General features: G+C 42.5%; 1 protein-coding gene across 2 annotated transcripts in view; it reads right to left on the reverse strand.

Annotated features, from left to right (window-relative positions):
- ube2f (ubiquitin-conjugating enzyme E2F (putative)) overlaps positions 1 to 21,423 on the reverse strand; it is a 122,544-nt gene that overhangs the window by 42,576 nt on the left and 58,545 nt on the right. For both annotated transcript variants that reach the window (XM_056289226.1, XM_056289225.1), the window contains 3 exons: positions 19,941 to 20,008; positions 3,470 to 3,540; positions 2,051 to 2,108 (listed from right to left, as the gene is read on the reverse strand). In XM_056289226.1, the coding sequence (XP_056145201.1) occupies positions 2,051 to 2,108; positions 3,470 to 3,540; positions 19,941 to 20,008 (197 nt within the window). The remainder of the gene's footprint in view (positions 1 to 2,050; positions 2,109 to 3,469; positions 3,541 to 19,940; positions 20,009 to 21,423) is intronic.

Below are 21,423 nucleotides of genomic sequence, written 5' to 3' on the forward strand. Positions count from 1 at the left end.
CCTGTGTTACCTCCGGCTTGGTCAGATATCCCTACAGACACAATTGGCTGTGTCTGAGGTGGGAAGCCCAATGTGGGTATGTGTCCTGGTCGCTACACGAGTGTCTGCTCTGGTCAGTCAGGGCACCTGTTCAGGGGGGGAGGGGAACTGGGGGGAATAGCGTGATCCTCCCACGCGCTACGTCCCCCTGGTGAAACTCCTCACTGTCAGGTGACGAGAAGCGGCTGGTGACTCCACACGTATCGGAGGAGGCATGTGGTAGTATGCAGCCCTCCCCGGATCAACTGAGGGGTTGGAGCAGCGGCCGGGATGGCTCGGCAGAGTGGGGTAATTGGCCGGGTACAATTGGGGAGAAAATGGGGGGAGAAGCTAAAAAAAAACAAAAAACAAAAACAAAAACAAAAACAAGAGACACACCGAAAGAAAGAAGGAGAGAAAGAAAGGCGAGGTTGTGTTCTAACATCTTTGTCTCTCCACAAGCAGGAAGGTATAGACAGACAAGTAGACAGACAGGTCGGCAGACAGACAGTGGAGAGGGCAGATACTAGAGAACTTTAGCCATGCTTTGAAATCGCAGACAGAGGTTGTGGGTCAACTGTGAAACCATTACATATAATACAGCTCTTTGGAGGTGGGGGCAACTGGGTGGGAGGAAACCAAAGATAAATCTGAAGCAGAACCCTTGGAGGAGACTTGGAAGAGCCACACAATGTCTTCAGGGACACATTCCACTTCACTTCCAAAGCCAAGCTTAAGCAATAAGCACCTTATTTACATATTTCCATTATCAACAGGCTTTCAAGAGTGCTTTATGACAAGATATGGCCTGGATTTCCCTTTGTGCAAAGGAGTTTTCCGATATAAAGGAGGGAGCAGAGAGGACTGCTGACATTTTGCCGATGATGGTAGAGTTTAAAATTGGTATGTAGGGCTCAAGATTGTGAACACATTAAGTTGCACTGTGACACCTCTATTCAATGTAACTTTCATCAAAAAGTTGCAGGATGATAAAGGGCGTCCTTTATATGCTACGGAAAACTGTTTTTAAACTACTTTCAAAAAAGTTGATGAATCAGAGTCAAGGTTAATGTGTGTTCGAAAAAGTCAGAGCTGAGGCCTTTTAAGAACAAAGTTAAAAAGCCTTCATTTCCATGTCTGTGCTCTGTAGTTCAGCAAAGGAAATTCCCTTCTTGTTCTGAAAGAATTTTCAATCATTCCTGACCGTATTTCGCATTTCCCCAGGTTATTAAGATGCTGTCAGTTTCTATGAGTTGGAGGTTATTCAATGACTCAGTGGCTTGCTTGATTTATCTGGCAAAATATAGTAATTTGCCACCAAAAGGAAAATTACACAGGCGTGTGCTATGATTAGTGTTCTTTTTAGCCTATTGTAGCCTGGACCTAAATTGTGTAAATTCAGCATCATTCAGCCTGGCATATTTTCATGTGTACATTTACCTTAAATGTTTATGTTACTCTCAGTTCAACATCATGGTTTAAGAGACACCAATATATGGAAACATATATATAAAATTTATTTTATTTTTATTTTGAGATACTTTATAGATACCCATGGGGAAATTAAGCTCTGCATTTAACCCATCCTAGCTGTGTAGCTAGGAGCAGTGGGGGCAGCTGCTGTGCAGCGCTCGGGGACCAACTCTAGTTCGTCTTGCCATGTCTTGGTCAAGGGCACAGACAGCAGTATTAACCCTAACATGCATGTCTTTTTGATGATGGGGGAAACCAAAGAACCTGGAGAAAACCCACCGCAGACACGGGGAGAATATGCAAACAACACATAGAGGATGACCTGGGATGACTCCCAAGGTTGGACTACCCCGGGGTTCAAACCCTGGACCTTCTTGCTGTGAGGTGACAGCGCTAACCACTGCGCCACTGTGCTGCCAATTACTCCACTACACTATCGTATGCTTGTTCCTTGAGCAAACAAACTATAGTCAACAATCAAAATTTGATAAACATCTTAATGTGAATGGCAGGAGAGGGAGATTTTGTTTATTTCTTTAATTAAAAAATTAATACTTACCTTTAAAGTTCTGGTTGGTGCCCAGCCTGTGCCATCAATAGAATGTTCCCGTAACAAGCTACAGACACACAAAAATACACAATCACATTCACTTCATCTGCCCAGGATATTTCTGACACTTAGCAGCCATGTGCGGTCAGTAAGGTTTTATTGTTTGTTTCCGCAACTGATGCCACCAAAAGAAATCACAACAATTTTTTTTTCCACGTTGATTTTCACTTTGGGGAAATTGATTAAGGCATAAATGTATGTTGCTCTGAGATGGTCTGGGTCTGGTGGCCTGTCAAGGGTGTCTCCCTGCCTGCCGCCCCATGACTGCTGGGATAGGCTCCACTTTCCCTGTGACCCTGAAAGCAGGATAAGCAGTTTGGATACTGGATGGGTGGATAAATGTACGTTAAGGGCTTAACTTTAAAATGTGACAGAAAAAGTGGTCTGGAGTTATACTAAAGCACAATAATAGCCTTTGTAATTTTCTAGTCACTGTAACTGGAACAAAACAGCAATATTTTTTTATATTTATTCCAGCCAACCCATTTTTCAGAGAGGGAATACTTCAAAAGTTTGGATGACACTTGATTTCTTTTCTCTGTGAATGCTGCCTCAGAGGAAAAAAGAAAGCACTTCCAGCATAGTGTTGACATTTTTTGTGTTCCCATTCCGCTCTGCTCTGGCTTGGCAAAGCAAGATAGATCTGAAAATTAAAACTGAAACCACAATATGAAAACAATGTTCAATAACCTGTAGCTCTGCTCCAATTTCTCAACACTGCTGGCAACTGCATCTCCTTGTCAGTGCCAACATCAGTCATGACATGGTGCTAGTCAGATCAACTGAGGTGGTATCTGTGCAGTTGAAAGGTTCTCTACATTTGTCCAGATGACTGAAATTCTAAACTATAAACATATTACATGTGTGTTACTTCCAGCAGGATTTCATCAATGTTTCAGCACTGTTAAAAATGGTTATGTGATGCTTTTGATTGTAAGATCTCGAATGTATTTTACATGTTCAGTTTAAGTGAGCACGTCTGAGGGCGAGGAACCGTTTTACTGATGTAGTTTGACAGGTTTTGATTGTGAAGGGTGCATATTTCCTTTTTTGTAAGTGAATGAATGGCCTATTGTGTTAAAGAATGAATGAATGAACAAACCAGAATGAACTGGACAATGAATGAAGGTCACAGCTGTGTAAGGATGAGGGGGAATAATGATTTGGATACACAGTGGAAAAGAACAATGGACTGAATGGCCTGACACTACTTACTCCTGTCTCAAAGCATCCAAGTGTGTGTGTGTGTGTGTGTGTGTGTGTTTCCTAAGACAACATTAAAAAAAGAATCATACAGACAACTGTCAGAAAACTGGGGGGAAAAGATATGTAAATAGATCAAGGAGTCATAGAGCATTCATGGGGTACCTCAGACAGATCTCCCCGGTCTCTGCAATGTTGGGGTGCCATATTCTGGTCAGGCATTTCACTTTGGGAGGCTGGAGAGAGACCCAAAGAGAGAGAAAGGTAAGAAAATGGGAGAAGGAGGGAGAGAGAAGCTCGAGATGGGGCAGTTGAATTGAGAGTGATGCAAGGTTATAGGCTGGGAGGGAAGGAGGGAGGGAGAGAGAGACAGACAGAGTGTAAGAAACAAAAGCCAACAAGCTTGGCCAAAGACAGAAACACACATACATAACCGAACCATTGCAGGCCAAAAGTTATAAATTACCAAATAGCATGTCAAATATGAATATGGGAAGACATGTGTTTTCATCTGAAATACTTCAAAACATGTATCAACCCAGGACATGTCTCCCTTGCAAGCACGTGTGCATGCGCGCGCGCACGCAGACACACACACACACACACACACACACACACACACACACACAACCTGGCACATGCCAAGGACACTTCAGTTTTCCCCGCTTTGCAACTTTCCTCACCCACTTTTTTTTACACTTATATTTATTGGATTTTGCATTTTACAAACCACATAATCAACATACAAAATAAATCCAGTATTATTCCCATCCCTCCCCTGCTCCCTAACATGTCTCCAATGCCCCCCCCAACATCCTCCAAAATGACATCAAGTACAAATAAATATACGACAGATATACAACAAACAAAAACCTCATTCACATAAACACAGACAAGGGAGAACTTTTTTTTAAACTAATGATAAAAAAATACACTAATTTTTATCTTTTTAAACTAATTCTTAGAACTGCTACAGTTCTGCTCCAACCAAGAGATGAGTAGGTTATGAACTATGCCAGTCTGTTATTTGGGTTAGGTTATCATAGTTGGTAAGAAAAGGCCTCCAGACTCTTTCAAATTTAGTTGCATTCCCCTTCACTGTAAATTTGATTTTTTCAAGCTTCGGGTAAAACATAATCTCTTTAAGCCATCTTGTATGGGACGGTAGCGCCGCTCTTTTCCAACTGAGGAGGATGAGATGTCGAGCTAACAGAGTAGTAAAGGCAACCACACTGCACATTTCAGTCGACCACAACAGGGCAATAACGGGCTGAGGCACAACAGTCATATTATGCATGTACTCACCCACCACCTTTTTACTGCATTCTCTAAAGCTGATCAGGGAATGAAAACTTGAAATCATATCATAGTCAAGTGTTGGAATCAGACAGGTGGAATTTACTTCTCTACCCCAGAGTCACGTTGGCAGCCTTGACTGTGTGCAGCATAGCGCCCCCAAAGAACAAAGACACTGTCACAGATGTGAAGCACAAGTCTTCTTACAAAACTTTCAATGTTGTGTTTTAATGACTCGTAGCTGCTGCAGCGCATTCACCGCCTACTGTCTCGTATCTGCATGTGCAAACACACAGCTAAAACAATCCTAAACAGCTTGTGTGTCTTTGTTGTGAACACAACGATACAGGACCATTGTATTACATTTCTACTTTGAAGAGGGCTCACTATCGACTGCAAATTTTCAACCAAGTGGCAACGGTATCCCGATCGGACGCTTAACATGGACATCGTAAAACAGATGGTTTTGCACTGGTTCGACAGAGCTTGAGCTAGCTTGTATGAATCACGTTTATAGCCAATCAACATCCCAGAGACACAAGATGACAAACCAGAAGCACTTAAAAACTTTCACCAAACGTTTAAATTGTTGAGCAAATTGAAGGTGACAGAACACGTCTCATTCACATCTGTTACTGATGGCGTTTCCGGTCTTCCATTCTTGACTGCAAACCCACAACAGAGCAATATGAGAGGAATTTTCCTCCCAAAGAAAACACAAATATAACAAATCCGACAATAAAGCTGATATCCGAAAATCATCATACCTTGGTGATGGGTCAAAATGTTTTGTATTATCTGCTAAACTCATGACGGCTTGCAAAAAGTCAGAGACAAACTGTGGAGACAATCTGTCTGTTACTTGGGTTTGTGCCAAGTGTTTTTGTATCACAACGCATTAATAGGTTTATAGTCATATTTTTGAATTTATTCATCTCTTATTAAATAGTGGTCTACTTTCACACTTTACATTTTCTAACCATGCCAATAAAGATTCCGTGAACATTGATAATAATAATAATAACAATAATAATAATGCATTTTATTTGTGGGCGCCTTTCAGAGCACTCAAGGACACCTCAGTTAAAAAAACAAAAATAAGCAGCACTGTATCAGACAGCATAAAATCAAAGCAAAGCAGGGTAGACAATAAAACGTTAATACAACAGGCAAGTATATAATCATCATCAACACCAAACTCAATAAAGTGTGTATCAGACGGAATATGCCAGTTTGAAAAGGTACGTTTTGAGATAGGATTTGAAGGTTGAGAGTCAATGTTGTGAATGTCTTGTGGGAGAGCGTTGCATAGACGGGGGGCAGAACGACTGAAGGCTCTCGACCCCATGGTAGTCAAGTGGGCCGATGGTATAGTGAGTTAGGAGAGCAGAAGAGGATCTGAGAGTGCGGGAGGTCGTGTGGATATGAAGGAGTTCAGAACGATATGACGGAGCTAGGTTATTAAGGGCCTTAAAGGTGAGAAGCAGGATCTTGAAGTTAATACAGTAGTGATAGTAAACAGATAGCAAAACATAAATAAAACAAGTGACGGTATAGTGAGAAAGAAGAATGAGTAATTGTAGTATGACAAACAGAAATAAATAACAACATTGGGGGGGGGGCGTAGTGGTCTATTCTGTTGCCTACCAACATGGGAATCGTCAGTTCGAATCCCCGTGCTACCTCCAACTTGGTCGGGTGTCCCTACAGACACAATTGGCCGTGTCTGCGGGTAGGAAGCCCAATGTGGGTATGTGTCCTAGCCGCTGCATTAGCGCCTCCTCTGCTTGGTCGGGACGCCTGTACAGAGGGGAGGGGGAACTGGGGGGAATAGCATGATCCTTCCACATGCTACGTCCCCCTGGTGAAACTCCTCACTGTCAGGTGAAAAGAAGCGGCTGGCAACTCCACGTGTATGGGAGGAGGCATGTGGTAGTCTGCAGTCCTCCCTGGATCGGCAGAGGGGGTGGAGCAGCAACCGGGACGGCTCAAAGAGTGGGGTAATTGGTCGGATACAATTGGGGAGAAAAGGGGGAAACCATCAAATAAATAAACAAATAACACTGAGTGATTGGTAGAAGCTGTGAAACTGTGGCAGTGAGGAAGAGGCAGAGAGAGAGTCAGAGGAAGTTTATCTCAGCATATTTCAACAGAGGCAAAACTCAGCACTAGCAAGTCCCCGGTCATTTTCTTAGCAGGAACCGAGAGCTGTCTTTAACGAGTGTCGCTTGTTGGACTCAACCTTTGCCCCGTCTAAACTTTATCCTGTACTGTGCAAAAAAAAAAAAATGCAAAAATGCCCCCCCCGTGCGTGCGCGCGCGCACACACACACACACACACACACACACACACGCAAAAAGTGATGCACTGTCTTTTTAAAAAAAAATTTTTTTTTTAGATACTTTATTGATCCCTTTGGGGAAATTACACTCTGCATTTAACCCATCCTAGCTGTGTAGCTAGGAGCAGTGGGCAGTCGCCGTGCAGCACCCGCAGACAAACTCCAGTTTGTCTTGCCATGCCTCGATCAAGGGCACAGACAGGAGTATTAACCCTAACATGCATGTCTTTTTTTTTTTTTGGAGGGTGGGGGAAACCGGAGCACCTAGAGAAAACCCACCACAGACATGGGGAGAACATGCAAACTCCACACAGAGGTCGACCTGGGATGACCCCCCCCCAAGGTTGGACAACTCTAGGGTTCGAACCCAGAACCTTCTTACCGTGAGGCGGCAACGTTAACCATGTACCACAGTGCTGTCCGGTGAATTTGAATCACGGTGAATTTAGCAATTCACCATGATTCAAGCTTGCTTCTGAAAGTTTCTCCCCCCCCAATAACAAAATATAAAACAGAAGTGCAAAGGTGAAACCATCCGCACAGGAACATTTCTTATGCCTGAAACAAAAAAATCAACACAGGGGGTTTAACACCTGCACCATAGAGGTGTACATGGTTGTTTTTACACTCATAGGCATCAGCTGGTCTGCCCTGGTTGGTTGTTTTTTCTTATTTTGTTTTCAATTTACTAAAAAAATGTTTGATAGGCAGCATCAGATTTTTAAAAATGTCAATATTTCTTTGTAGATTCAGGAGACCAGAAGGCTGCAGAACAACTATACTGAAGCTACCAGTCTTAATTTCTTTGATGGAACATTTTCAGCAACGACCTTTCTTCCATATGGAATAGAAAATATCTAAACTTAAATAAAAACAATCACCTTTGCAAACAAAAATGATTATGAGCTTTGATGATGTTTGATAGTTTTTTTGTTTACAAGGTAAATTTTAATTTAGTTATTTTGGTTTCACCGATGAAAAATGTCAGTTAAATTAACACTGAAGGTATATTATCTGTTATAAAGAGAAAATGGTGCAGTCTGAGACATCCATCAGCAATCACATTGAATGTTTGACTATACCTACGTCAACTACACACTATTAGAAATAATAACAGGATTAAAGGATTAAAATGGATTGCACCTCCTCTCTTCAAATCTGTGCTGTTTTCCCTTTTTTACTGTCCTAATCTTTTCTGTAATTTCATTTGTTTTGTTTTATGCATCAAACTTTATGACACGTCAATCATCTTATTCAGTGTACTTTCTGCTTTATTTGTCCAGTCATCGTTCATTGTACTGTTTTTTATTTTGCTGTTAGGCACTTTTAACATTTGTTTTAGGAAGAGATATACAAAAGAAAATGAAAATAGAATTATTCATCGATTTATTTATAATACTTTATCATTTCCTCAAAGCTACACTTCCTCGGGCCTTTCAATGCATATCACAAGGCTGCAGTAGCATAAAGGAATGAAGGCTTGATGCCGAAACACTTAGATTTTGTCAACTGTCATGTATCAAACTATTTAAAACTACTGAAGATACAAAATTAGCAATTGTCCTTCCTTGGTTGTGCGAGATCCCTCCTTGTTACTGACAATATCACAACAAGGCCAGACAAATATGTAAGAAGCGATAAAACAGAGGGCTGGCTGCAGCAGACCACTTGAGGCTCTGCAGCAGACCACTTGAGGCTCTGCAGCAAATTTAATCCCCAGTGGGTGCAGTTTGTTGTATCTGTATAAACTTGGACTGGTGGCCTGACCAGGGTGTCTCCCCGCCTGCTGCCCAATGACTGCTGAGATAGGCTCCAGCATCCCCACGACCCTGAAAGCAGGATAAGCGGTTTGGATAATAGATGGATGGCTGTATAAACTAATTTTAACTCAATTAAACACATAGTGGTGATAAAAAAACTTTAAAAATGGGACGTTTCGGCATCAAGCCTTCCTTACTGGATGCCACTACAGAAGTATCGCTCACAGCCATCAAGCATCACAACTGCCAAATAGATATAGGGTAACTTTAAATAGGATACAGATCCCAGTAGGTGGCCTGCCAGATATAATAACAATAATAACAATAATAATAACTATTTATATAGAGCTTTTTAAAAACACGTTACAAAGTGCTTTACAAAGACATAAAAACAAAATAAGTTACCAGATAAACAGTAAATAAAAGTAGAATTGATATAGTAATAATGACAAGTGACGTATGGATTACTAAAACACGGCACGGCATGGTGGCCCAGTGGTTAGCTCTGTCGCCTCACAGCAAGAAAGTCCTAGGTTCGAACCCCGGAGTTGTCCAACCTTGGGGGTCATCCCAGGTCATCATCTGTTTGCATGTTCTCCCCGTGTCTGCAGTGGGTTTTCTCCGGGTGCTCCAGTTTCCCCCACCATCAAAAGAAACATGCATGTTAGGGTTAATGCTCCTATCTGTACCCCTGACCAAGGCAATGGGAAAAGAACCGGAGTTGGTCCCCGGGAGCAGCATGAATGCGGCAGCCTACTGCTCCTAGCTACACAGATCACAGCTAGGATGGGTTAATTTGCAGTAAATCAATTTCCCCAAGGGGACTGATAAAGGAAAGTTAAAAACAAGTCAAATAAAGAGGGAAGAATAGCTGATTCAGGGCGGCACGGTGGCACAGTGATTAGCGCGGCCGCCTCACAGCAAGGTCCTGGGTTCGAGCCCCGGGGTAGTCCAACCTTGGTGGGTCATCCCGGGTCGTTTTGTAGACTTTTAGCTAGTTATGGTTAAACGTTGTGCCTGGGGCACTTGTAACAGTGACACTTGTTACCCAGAGAGGTTGGAAGGAGATGTACATTCTCTTTCCTTTTCCAAAACCAAAATCAAACCCTGAAAAGTGTAGGCTGTGGATAAAGCTATGTGGACATCCTCAAATCCAGTTGAAGCCCTCAAAGATAAACAAGCACAGCTTTGTCTGCTCCAAGTTAAGTAATTACTTTTATTAACCGTAAAATAATGTTAAAGCTTGATGGACTTAGCAGCAGTAACTAAGGGTGGCGGGCCTAGGCGAAGGGTCAATTACTAACAGACCTCTGCCGGACGATCTCAGGCTGCATTCAGGCTCATAAGGGGTTAGTAAGTCAGAGATATAATTAGGGGACAACCCCAAAAGTGCTTTAAAAGAAATCATTAAAATTATAAAATCAATTCTAAAATGCACAGGTAACCAATGCAGAGATACTGAAATATGTGCTATGTGGACTCTTCTATTGGATTTTGTAAGTAACCTTGCTGCAGCATTTTGAACTAGTTTAAGTTTAAGTCAGAAAGGAACACAGCGAGTTAAAGTAGTCTAAGCAGGATGTAACAAAAACATGAATGACAGTTTCCAGATTCTTAGCAGATAAACAAAGATCTAGTTTTCAAGTTATTACCAAGTTGCTGAAAGCAAGAGATTGAATGACTGACTTCACTTGTTGGTCAAAGTTAAGTTTGTTGTCAAAGATAATATCCACATTTCTGCACTAGGTTTTGATGCAATAGGAAAGAGAACTTAAGTAAGAGCAGAAGTGCTCACTGGAGGGGTCTGGACTTATGATAATGGCTTCTGATTTATCTGAGTTTAACTGAAGAAACTTTTGAGAGAGCCAGTGTTACGGCCACGGGTGTGTCCGTATAGTTTTGTGTTCCCTCCTGTATCTAAACCTCACTCTGACTCTACATTCAGGTATCCGCCAGGTGCTCCTCATCACCTAACCAACCGGTCAACGAATCCAATCTTCATCAGCTGTTCAGTCTCCCATTTAAACCCCCACATGTCTTCAGTTCACCGGCCAGCTAGTTTAGTTTGTGTGTTGTAGCTACTTTGTGTTTGTAATGTCTGGCCCGTTTTTGGTTAAGTTTGCATTTTGACTATTTTGAGTTATGTTCAGTTGTTTAGCTCTTTTGGACAAGGGGATCAAGGTAAGATGCCCATGGGCAAACACCCCATCACGTAGCTTACCTCTGTTAGACACACTAGGTTAGCAGCAGTTGCCACTTTTTGTCTTTAGGTTTGGTGCTTTTCAGCACTGTCAAGGGTGGGGTACTGTTGTTAGTAGTTTATTGTTTTGGCAACCGTTCGGTTCCCTTGTCCTGTCATTGTCAATAAATATATTTATTTTATTATATTTATACGTTTATGTCTCACTGTGTTGCACCCTCACCTCACTGTTACTCAGTACACTAATAGTTGCACCCTCTCCAGACCGAGGGTCGTAACAATTGGGGGCTCATCCGGGATATTGGCGGCTTTGGTCTGGCTAGTTGCTATTTCCTGTAGTGTGCTGTGTTGGGTGGTGTTAAGCACAGTGTTCATTATTGTTTAGTTTTAACAGGTGTTGTTGGTGTGTTCTTGGTTTAGTGGTGGGTATGGCTGTGGCTGCTGGTCCACTTCCTTTCGTCCTCTGCCATGGTGTTGGTCCTGGTGGCAGACTTTTGTGCCGACGCAGACGAGATCCGATGCTAGGGCGGAGCTGCCGGCCAGGCTGTTGTGGTTCAATCCCTGGTCCCCTGTGTTGCACTCGACGTGGGTGCTGACACCCGCCTGAGAGGCAGGCTGAGTCAAGTCTCCAGTGGGAGATTTGGGGGGCGGGATTTGTGGCAGAGAGAGGCTGGAGGGGAGTTGCAGACGGTAGACCTTTAGAGCTGTGAGTGCGGGGCGCGCTGCGCTCTCTGCTTCCACCACCAGCTGGTCCATGCTGGCACACCTTGTGTTGTGACTGTTTGGTCACGAGTTGTAGCTGGTTCACCTGTGGGTCTAACGCAGCTACGTCATTTGGCGTGGGTCGCCACGGTGACCGAGGTGTGGTCACGAGTTGTAGCTGGTTCACCTGCGGGTCAAACGCAGCTACGTCATTTGGCGTGGGTCGCCATCGTAACTGTGTGGTTTTTGTGTGGTCACGAGTTGTAGCTGGTTCACCTGCGGGTCGAACGCAGCTACGTCATTTGGCGTGGGTCGCCACCGTGACGGTGTGTGTGCTACTTTGTGTTGTCTGTCAGTAACTTGTTGTGGTTGAGAGCCACTTTGTAGGTGACCGTGGGAAGGTGCTGGCCATTTTTAGGTCACATTTTTGATGTAGCAAAGCTACTTGTGGTGACCCTTTGTTGTGGCTGAGGTGCTCCACCTTTTTGTTTGGTCACATGTTGCTCTTATGTAGCACATTGTCAGTTTTTTTTTTTTGGTTCTTGTGGGGTTTTTTTTTTTGTTAACAAGCCTGTAGGGGCTTGTTTTTATGGGTGGGGGTGTTACGGCTATGGGTGTGTCTGTATAGATTTGTGTTCCCTCCTGTATCTAACCCTCACTCTGACTCTACATTCAGGTATCCGCCAGGTGCTCCTCATCACCTAATCAACCGGTCAACGAATCCAATCTTCATCAGCTGTTCAGTCTCCCATTTAAACCCCCACATGTCTTCAGTTCACCGGCCAGCTAGTTTAGTTTGTGTGTTGTAGCTACTTTGTGTTTGTAATGTCTGGCCCGTTTTTGGTTAAGTTTGCATTTTGACTATTTTGAGTTATGTTCAGTTGTTTAGCTCTTTTGGGCAAGGGGATCAAGGTAAGATGCCCATGGGCCAACACCCCATCACGTAGCTTACCTCTGTTAGACACACTAGGTTAGCAGCGGTTGCCACTTTTTGTCTTTAGGTTTGGTGCTTTTCAGCACTGTCAAGGGTGGGTTACTTTTGTTAGTAGTTTATTGTTTTGGCAACCGTTCGGTTCCCTTGTCCTGTCATTGTCAATAAATATATTTATTTTATTATATGTATACGTTTATGTCTCACTGTGTTGCACCCTCACCTCACTGTTACTCAGTACACTAATAGTTGCACCCTCTCCAGACCGAGGGTCGTAACAGCCAGGTTTTAACATCTGCAAGACAGGTTGAATTTTGACCAGTTGTGCTGTGTTGTGTTGTTTGAGTCAAATGTGAAATAAATCGAGAAGTCGCCCACATAAAAATAGAAACTGATATTGTACTTATTAAAGATTTGACCTAGAGGTAAAAAATAAATGGGAAATAATAAAGGGCCAAGGACTGAGCCTTGATGCACTCCATAGGAGAAATGGGAGGTGGAGGATTTAAAATCATCAATGGCCACACAGTATTTCTTGTTAGAAAGATTGGAGTAAAGCCAACATAAATCTATACCTGATATGCCAACCCAATGCTTAAGATGTTCAATTACAATCCCATGGTCAACTGTATCACAAGCTGCAGTAAAATCTAAAAGCAATAAAACAGATTTTTTTGGTCATTGTCGGCTGTTAAAAAAATATCAATAAGAACTCTAAGAAATGCTGTCTCAGTCCTATTACCCACCCTAAAACCTGACTTAAATTTATCAAAGAGCCCGTTGCCGGGTCGGCGGTGGTGTAGCGGTCTAAGCATCGGCTTTGTGTTGATGCAGTTGCCCACTGGGGACCGGGATTTGCGCCCCGGTCTCGTCAGATCCGACTATGGCCGGACTCGAAGAAGCAGCAGTAATTGGCAACGCTGTCTTCAGGAGGGGGGCGGAGTCTGCTTGTGTTCGTCACATGACTGCGTCTCTGTGTGTGTCGGAAAAAGCAGTGGTTCGGCCTGGATTCGCCTTGTCACGAAAGTGGGGAGGCATCTCCTTTGAGACTGCCGGCTGGAGAGACGCAGTTGGCGAACGCATACAGTATGAGGGTGGGTGTTTGAACTAAATTGGGATCGATTGGCCACTAAATTGGGAGAAAAAGGGGAAAATCAGAAATAAATTTATAAAGAAAGAAAGAGCCCATTGCCATTCACATGATTAATGAGCTGCCCAGCAACTATTTTTTCCAAGACATTAGCCAGGAAGGGAAGTTTAGTTAGGTTAGAAGTTTGGATATGACTTTCAATCAAATGCAAGTCAAACAAGCTCCGATTAGATTTGGAACATCACATGGCAGTCAGGCTGAAAATGGGGCTCTTCGTAATCCCTTAGCAGCTAATGTTTTATAATATAGGGTTTTATCCAACATCCAAACAACCTCATCTGACCCACTGTGCTGTCTGTTTAAATTTGTTGTTATTGTACTCCAGGGCCAGCAGAAAAACATAAAATATGTTGAACGGCTCTCACCCATTTACAACCTTGACTAAAAGCAGCCATACATCCATGCAACTCTTAAAAAAGCCTTTACCGGCTCTTTAATTAAACCCCAGTTAAGCAGCTGCATGACTTGTGTGTGTGCTTGTTTAAGTGTGTCAGTGTAAATTGATTACATGTTCTAAACACACAAACACACAGCATGCACACACACAGAAGAGCACAAACATACAGGCATGCACAAAAGAGCTTGCACACACTGAGACAAAGACAGAATGCAACACAAGCTGACGTAGGAAGGACAATTACACACACAGAGACAATCACATATAAATAAATGCATACTGCATACACAAACACAAAGAGGAAGGCTGAAATAAAGCCAATGAAAGATGGATGGATGAACATATGAATACACTGATGGATAAGACACAAAGAAACAAAGAGGTGAGCAGAGGAGTATAACTGCTTCAAGCAGCAGCCATATTCACGCACGCACGCACACACGCACACACACACACACACACACACACACACACACACACACACACACACACACACACACACACACACACACACACACACACACACAGAGAAAGACACAGACAAAGACACACAGACAAGATATAAAATTCTACCCCTTGGACGACAGATTCTGTTCACTCCAAAACAAAATGTTTTTGAATTTACAATTAATTGTGCTTAATCAAGCATTCATTTTTGGATAGTCGGGAGAATTTCTTTGCTTGGTGTCTCCAAGGAATTCCAAAAACTGGTAAAACTGCATTGGCAACACGTGGAATTATTTGCTTCCCTAACCACCTTTTTTATGTGATGTAACCACAACAGACACATCCAATGGCTTTTGTTGTGTTAAAGCAAACTTTTATGAAAGATTATGAGACTAAACTACTTGTTAAGATAGCTGTGCACTGCACTGGTTAATATCTGCCACTTCATTGCCCTATGTGATGATGTTATGTAGGCCATTACATTTGAACAAATAAAATGAAAATAGGTGTGACGAATTAAAAGAATGAAATGCAATACATAGATAGATAGACAGATAATTTTATTTGCCACACAGTCAAGGCCGGTGGAATTTGTTTTTGGTACACTTTACACTCTGCAACACAATACATACATGGACAACAACAGACACTCCACATATTATCACAAACAATACAGTTACACAATAACAGAAATAAACATATCAGGCATACAGGTGGTATTTATGCCAGTAGTGTGTGAGGAGGGACTATAGGGAGGAATTCAGAGTCCTTATAGCTAGGGGAAAAAAACTGTTTGCGAAGCATTTAGTTGGTTGACAGTGACCTGTAGTGCCTCCCTGAGGGAAGGAGCTGGAAGAGGTGATGAATAGGATGTGAGAGGTCGGAGGTGATCTTCTTTGCTCACTTTACAGTCCAGTTAGTATGTAGAGATTCAACTGAGGGGAGTGGGTTGCCTATGATTTTGGATACCTTGTTGACAATCCGCTGCAGTTTTTTCCATGTTTGACTGTCTGTGCCGCTGTACTGTACTGTAATAGAAGATGTTATGATGGACTCGATATTGGCTGAGTAAAACAGAACGAACAGTTGACGTCTGATCTGATATTTTTAAGCTGCCTAAGAAAGTAAAGTCGTTGTTGAGCTTTTGCAATGATGTGTTCAGTGTTAATTTTCCATTTCAGGTTATTGCTGATGTATGTTCCAAGGAATTTAAAAGAGTCCTGGTAGTGATGGGGTCTCCATTCATTTGTATGGGTGTTTTAGGATTCGGCATGCATCAGAAGTAAATAATTAGTTCTTGAGTTTTGGCTGTATTAAGCAGAATATTGTTGTTTGCACACCAAGAGACAGCTTGGTCTACTTCAGTGCGGTACTGGGTTTCATCATTGTTGGAGATACGGCCTACAATGATTGTGTCGTCTGCATATTTTATTATTTTCACAGAGCTATCTGTGGATGTGAGGTGGGTGGTGTAAAGTGAGAAGAGCCAGGGGGAGAGAACACAGCCCTGAGGAGCAGCTTTACTGAGGGTAAGAGGGTGCGAGGTTAGGTTATAAACCTTCACCCTCTGTGGCCTGTTCCACAGGAAGCTCCGAATCCAGTAGCATATGGCTGGGTCAATGTTCATGTCCAAGAGTATGGTAAAGAGTTTGAGTGGGTTGATGGAGTTGAAGGTGGAACTAAAATCTATGAACAGGATGTGTGCGTAGGTGTTTGGTGATTCCAGGTGTTGCAGGGCATGGTGCAGGGCTATGCTAACTGCATCCTCAACAGACCGGTTGGCTTGATAGGCAAATTGATATGGGTCCATCATTGGGGAGGTGCAAGATTTCAAGTGTGACAAAATGATGCACTCAAATGCTTTCATGGCCACAGATGTTAGGGCAACTAGTCTGAAGTCATTGAGGCAGGTGATCTTTGAGGACTTTGGCACAGGAATGATGGTAGAGAGTTTGAAGCACTGTGGGACTGTACACTGACTTAGAGAGGTGTTAAATATGGTGGAAAATATTGGGGCCAATTGTGCTGCACAGTGGCTCAACAAAGCAGGACTGATGCTGTCTGGCCCTGCTGCTTTCCTAATGTTCAGCTTTTTGAATGTTGCTCTCACCTCATCCTCCTGGATGCAGAAGGTTGGCATTGGAGTAGGGGTAGGGGGGATGGCTGGTGGAACAGGTTTTTCAAACCTTGCGTTAAACTTATTTAATTTATTTGGGAGGTTATGGTCATTATCTGGAGGGCAGCAGGAGCGTTTTTTGTAACCTGTCATTTCCTTAAGTTTTTTCCATATTGCTCTGGAGTTACTGGAAGAGAATTGTTGTTCGAGTTATGTTGCGTAGCTGGACTTTGCTTTTCTTATTTCAGCACACAACTTATACTTGGCTGATCTGTACTAATCCCTGTTTCCGTTTTTGTATGCCCAGTTCTTTTCTTTGTGTAGGAGGTGTAATTCTTTGGAGAACCAGGGTTTTTTATTGCCGTAAAATGTCAAGGTTTCGGTAGGGATGCACATTTCCTCGCAGAACTTGATATATGACGTCACTGTGTCGTGAGTTCATCGAGGGAGTCACAAGCTACACTAAATTTATTCCTATTAGTGCATTCAAAACACCCTCGAAGCGTTTCAATGGCATCCATGGACCAGGATCTGACAGATTTGGATGTTTTCTTGATGGATTTAAGCTTTGGTCTGTATTTTGGGATGAGGAGTAACACAGCGTGGTCGGACTTTCCCAGTGGAGCCCTCGGGAATGCACGGTAAGCATTTGAGATTGAGACATAGCAGTGATCCAATGTTTTGTTTTCTCTGCTATGGCAAGTGACTTGTTGCTCATAGTTAGGTAGTTCGAGGGAAAGATTCATATGGTTGAAATCATCTAACACGATGACAGATGTGTCAGGGTTGAAGTTGGGAAATGTGTTGCGAGAATTCGCTAATGGCTGTGTTAGCATTAGCTTGTGGTGGAATGTAAACACCAACTAATACAATTGAAGCAAATTCTCTGGGAAGGTGATATGGTCTGCATTTCTAACTGATGAATTCAATATCATAAGGGCAGTAGCGATGAAGGATTGTTGTGTTGTTACACCAGCGCTGATTGACCATGAGACAAATACATCTGCCTTTTGACTTGTGAGATAGTTTGACTCACTTGTCGGCTCTGAAGATAGTGAAGCCAGGGGGGGTTACCACTTGATCAGGGACCGATTGATCTAGCCATGTCTCGGTGAAGCAGAAGGCTGAGCAGTCTCTGTAGTCTCTGTTGGTTTGTGTTAATGACAAAAGTTCATCCATTTTATTTTTTAGGGATCGCATGTTGAATAGGATCAGTGCCAGTAGCGGGGGCTGATAGGGCCATCTCCTGAACCTGGAGAGCACCCCAGTTCTCCGTCTCCCTGTGCTAGGTGTATTTCCCCAGAGTGGCGATCCAGTGTTGTTTACAACCAGTATATCCTCTGGAATATTGGCAGATAGTCCCAGACTGCCAAATGTAGTCCTGATCTACAGCAACTCCTCAAGGTTGTATTTTCATAGACTCGATGTTTTTCTGACATAAAACAGACAAAAGTGCAAGACACAGCAGCACAGCAGGAACAGGCCCAGCCTCGTGGTGGCCATCTTGAATGCATGCATAAAGGACTACAGATCATAAACGAGTGATGTTACGTTTTGCCTCAGGTTACATGATAATCCTGGGCAAAGAGCTCTTTGGTGATACCTTCCCCTTTATCCCCACACACATTGAGGAGTGATGAGACCACACAAATACACACACGCACGCATGCACACTCCAGACAGCATACAAGAAATACTGGGTCAGTTAGATGGCCCTGAAGTCTGAATTGATGTGTATCTCACCTTGTTTGTATATTGTGCGACAGCCACAGGGCCATTTGTTCCCTCCCAAGAATCAAACTGTATATCTAGGAGTGTTACAGTATGTTTATCAGCCCAATACAGGCTGTTGTTGACCACACACACACACACACACACACACACACACACACCATACTAGGACAAGATGGTACCACCCATTAGGGATGGGCATGATTAATCGATAATCGATAATTGATCGTTAGGAAATTAGTCAATCACGTGGATTTTTTTATCGATCAACGTCCATATCACATAGAGGTTGAATTAATGAATCTCACTCCGTGGCAGCAATGTTGAAAGAATGAATTTCACTGCCTGGCAGTAATGAGACCTCTTAACCAGGCGGGGGTGCAATTTTTATATCTGGAGACCGAAAACTGAGCTAGTACCAACCGGCTACCATATTGGAAAAATAGCCTTCAACATGTAGCGCGTAAAGCGAAGTGTGGCTAGCGCAGCCACCGGAGCCGCAGCCACACCGGCGTCTGCCATGGCACTACTTTTCGGGGAGCAGTACTCCACTCCACGCGACATTGGCATCGAAGTGGTTCAGAACTTTCTGAGGGAGACTCCCCCACCCCTGAATTGTAACCCCACAGACTGGTAGAAAGTGAATGGAGGGAGGTTCCCCAGGCTGGCGAAGTTAGCGCGAAAATACCTCTGCATCCCCGCAACTTCGGTCCCTTCGGAGCGAGTGTTTTCAGCGGCTGGACTGACGTCAGGTCACTAGGCTGCGTTCAGTCGCGTCTCACCCCTGAGCATGTCAACATGCTCATCTTGCTGAACAAAAACCAGTAGGCTGGAATTACTTGAATTTGTTAAGAGTGGACTGTGGACAGTTATCCTTTATGTGAGTAACTGTTATTTATTTTATCTCTCTCAGCTGGAGGCCTATTGGAGTCGTTCAAAGCTACATTTTGTGAAAAACTGTCAGCACTAAGTAGGCCTAATGTTTTTATTTTATTTTTTAATTTGCATATTTTATAAATAGCCTACATATAATTTATATTGTGGGGAATTGTTTCTCAAAGAGGCTCAATAGTGTTTAAGAGCGCAGCAGCATTGGCTCTTTAATTTGTGAAGAGATTTGACTCGGCCGGGCTCGTGGCTGCCTTTTTTATGCGTCGTAACAGAATGTGATATGCCGGTTTTTTACAATTAAACACTTAAACTTTAACTACCTTGTGTAAAAGCATTGTGGTTGTACTATAAGTTAACTATAAGTTAACTCCTTTGATTAATAAAGATTTAATTGAGGAAAAACACGCTTTCTTCGGTATTTCTGCCATAGGCATTTTTTTCATTAAAAGTAATTAACAATCGATAATTGATCGTTAATTTTCGCGATGATCGATCAAGGAAATTTGATCGTTTGCCCATCCCTACCACCCATGACAATTTTGTAAGCGTCACTCAACACACAACTAAAACAGGACATGATAGCAATGTTTACTCCCAAATAAACACACTTGAAGTTTTGAGGTTTATTTCACAAAAATGACAAACACTCCTGAGAAATGGCTAGACTACTCACCACCATGTTGTAGGCTTCAGGGACATCTATTTCAAACTGGAACTTTCCACTCTGGTAGTAACCCTCATCTGGAATAGGAGCAGCAGAGAGAGCAAGAGAGAGAGCAAGAGAGGGAGAGAGAGATGAGGAGACTTGGGGTCAATCAATACATGAGTAGATGGACTTGACAGTTTGATGTCCTCAGGGACAAAATTCTTTTCCATGCTTGGTGCATCTTAACAGCATACGGAAATACCGCACATTACTCAAATTATGGCCGTGTTGGCAAGAATTTGGCAATACAGGTGTCACGACTTAATATAATGTGTTATAACACTACAAATGCTGCAATACTTTGTCAAAACATTGGGAAACTGTCATGAAGAAAACACCTCTGTGCATAAAATCAGTGTGATCAGAGCCATCGCTAGCGTGGCACTAGTGACGCGTGCTGCTGTCGTGGTTCTGACCTGCAACCTAGTGGTGAGACGCAAGCAATACAATGAAGTTGTGCCATTGCCACATCTACCTGTGTAACCTCAAGAGTCGATGTAGTGTTTCTGTAAATCAATGCAATTTTATGTAAGATAGTATACTCAAGTGTCAGTTTTTTCTTCCACTCCTAACTCAAATACACAATGACACACAAACACAAACATGAAATGAATTTAGACTGGGAATCAGCAGGTACCTTCTGACTTGATATACAATAACATTTTAGAGCCGATTCAATATATGTTGTGATTTTTCAATTATCACGTTATCATATTGTGATTAGATATGACAATTTTTTCAGACTCCATCCCAACATCGAGAGTGAATGTGAAAACTGTAATAATGCAATCAAAATGTGCAACAAAATGCATTTATTTTATACCACATTGTTACAAATGCTTAAAACATTACTATACTTGCCTGAGTAAACATCCAAATAATGCGTATTCAAATGTTCAGAGATGTAGAAATGATTAGGCTACACCAAACATCTTCACAGCATCTGTTAATTGTGTTTCAACACGACAATGCAGGGGAAATGCTGTGATATTAAAATCATTATAGCTTAGTATCGTGATTTTGTACTGAATCAGTTTTTCTCACCACCCCTATAATAGACCACACAATGTTCACAAAAGGAGCAACATAACTGTTCTGAGATCCCATGTGTGGGCATCAAACTGATATATGACGTTAGAGATCCATTGCCTTTCCTGACCGTGAGGCTGAATTTTTTATTTTTTCCACATGCTAACATTAAATTTTTCCAAATGTGGGGGGTTTCTCTCCAAACTGCTGTATCGTCATTTCAGAAAGTAAAAAATAAATAAATTAAAAATGGTGTTTGATGTTAGTCGCTCATCATTCAACAAGCAGACATCAACATCCTGCAAAATGTTGCGGTTTCAAAAAATAGGTTCACTTTTTTTATCCAAACCTTCACAAAAACTTCACTGATCACTTCAATATTGAGAAAGCTATGCTGAATCTTCACACAGGGCTTCAACAC

The sequence above is a fragment of the Lampris incognitus genome, chromosome 11 (genome assembly GCF_029633865.1).
Source record: "Lampris incognitus isolate fLamInc1 chromosome 11, fLamInc1.hap2, whole genome shotgun sequence".
In the NCBI taxonomy this organism is placed as follows: domain Eukaryota; kingdom Metazoa; phylum Chordata; class Actinopteri; order Lampriformes; family Lampridae; genus Lampris; species Lampris incognitus.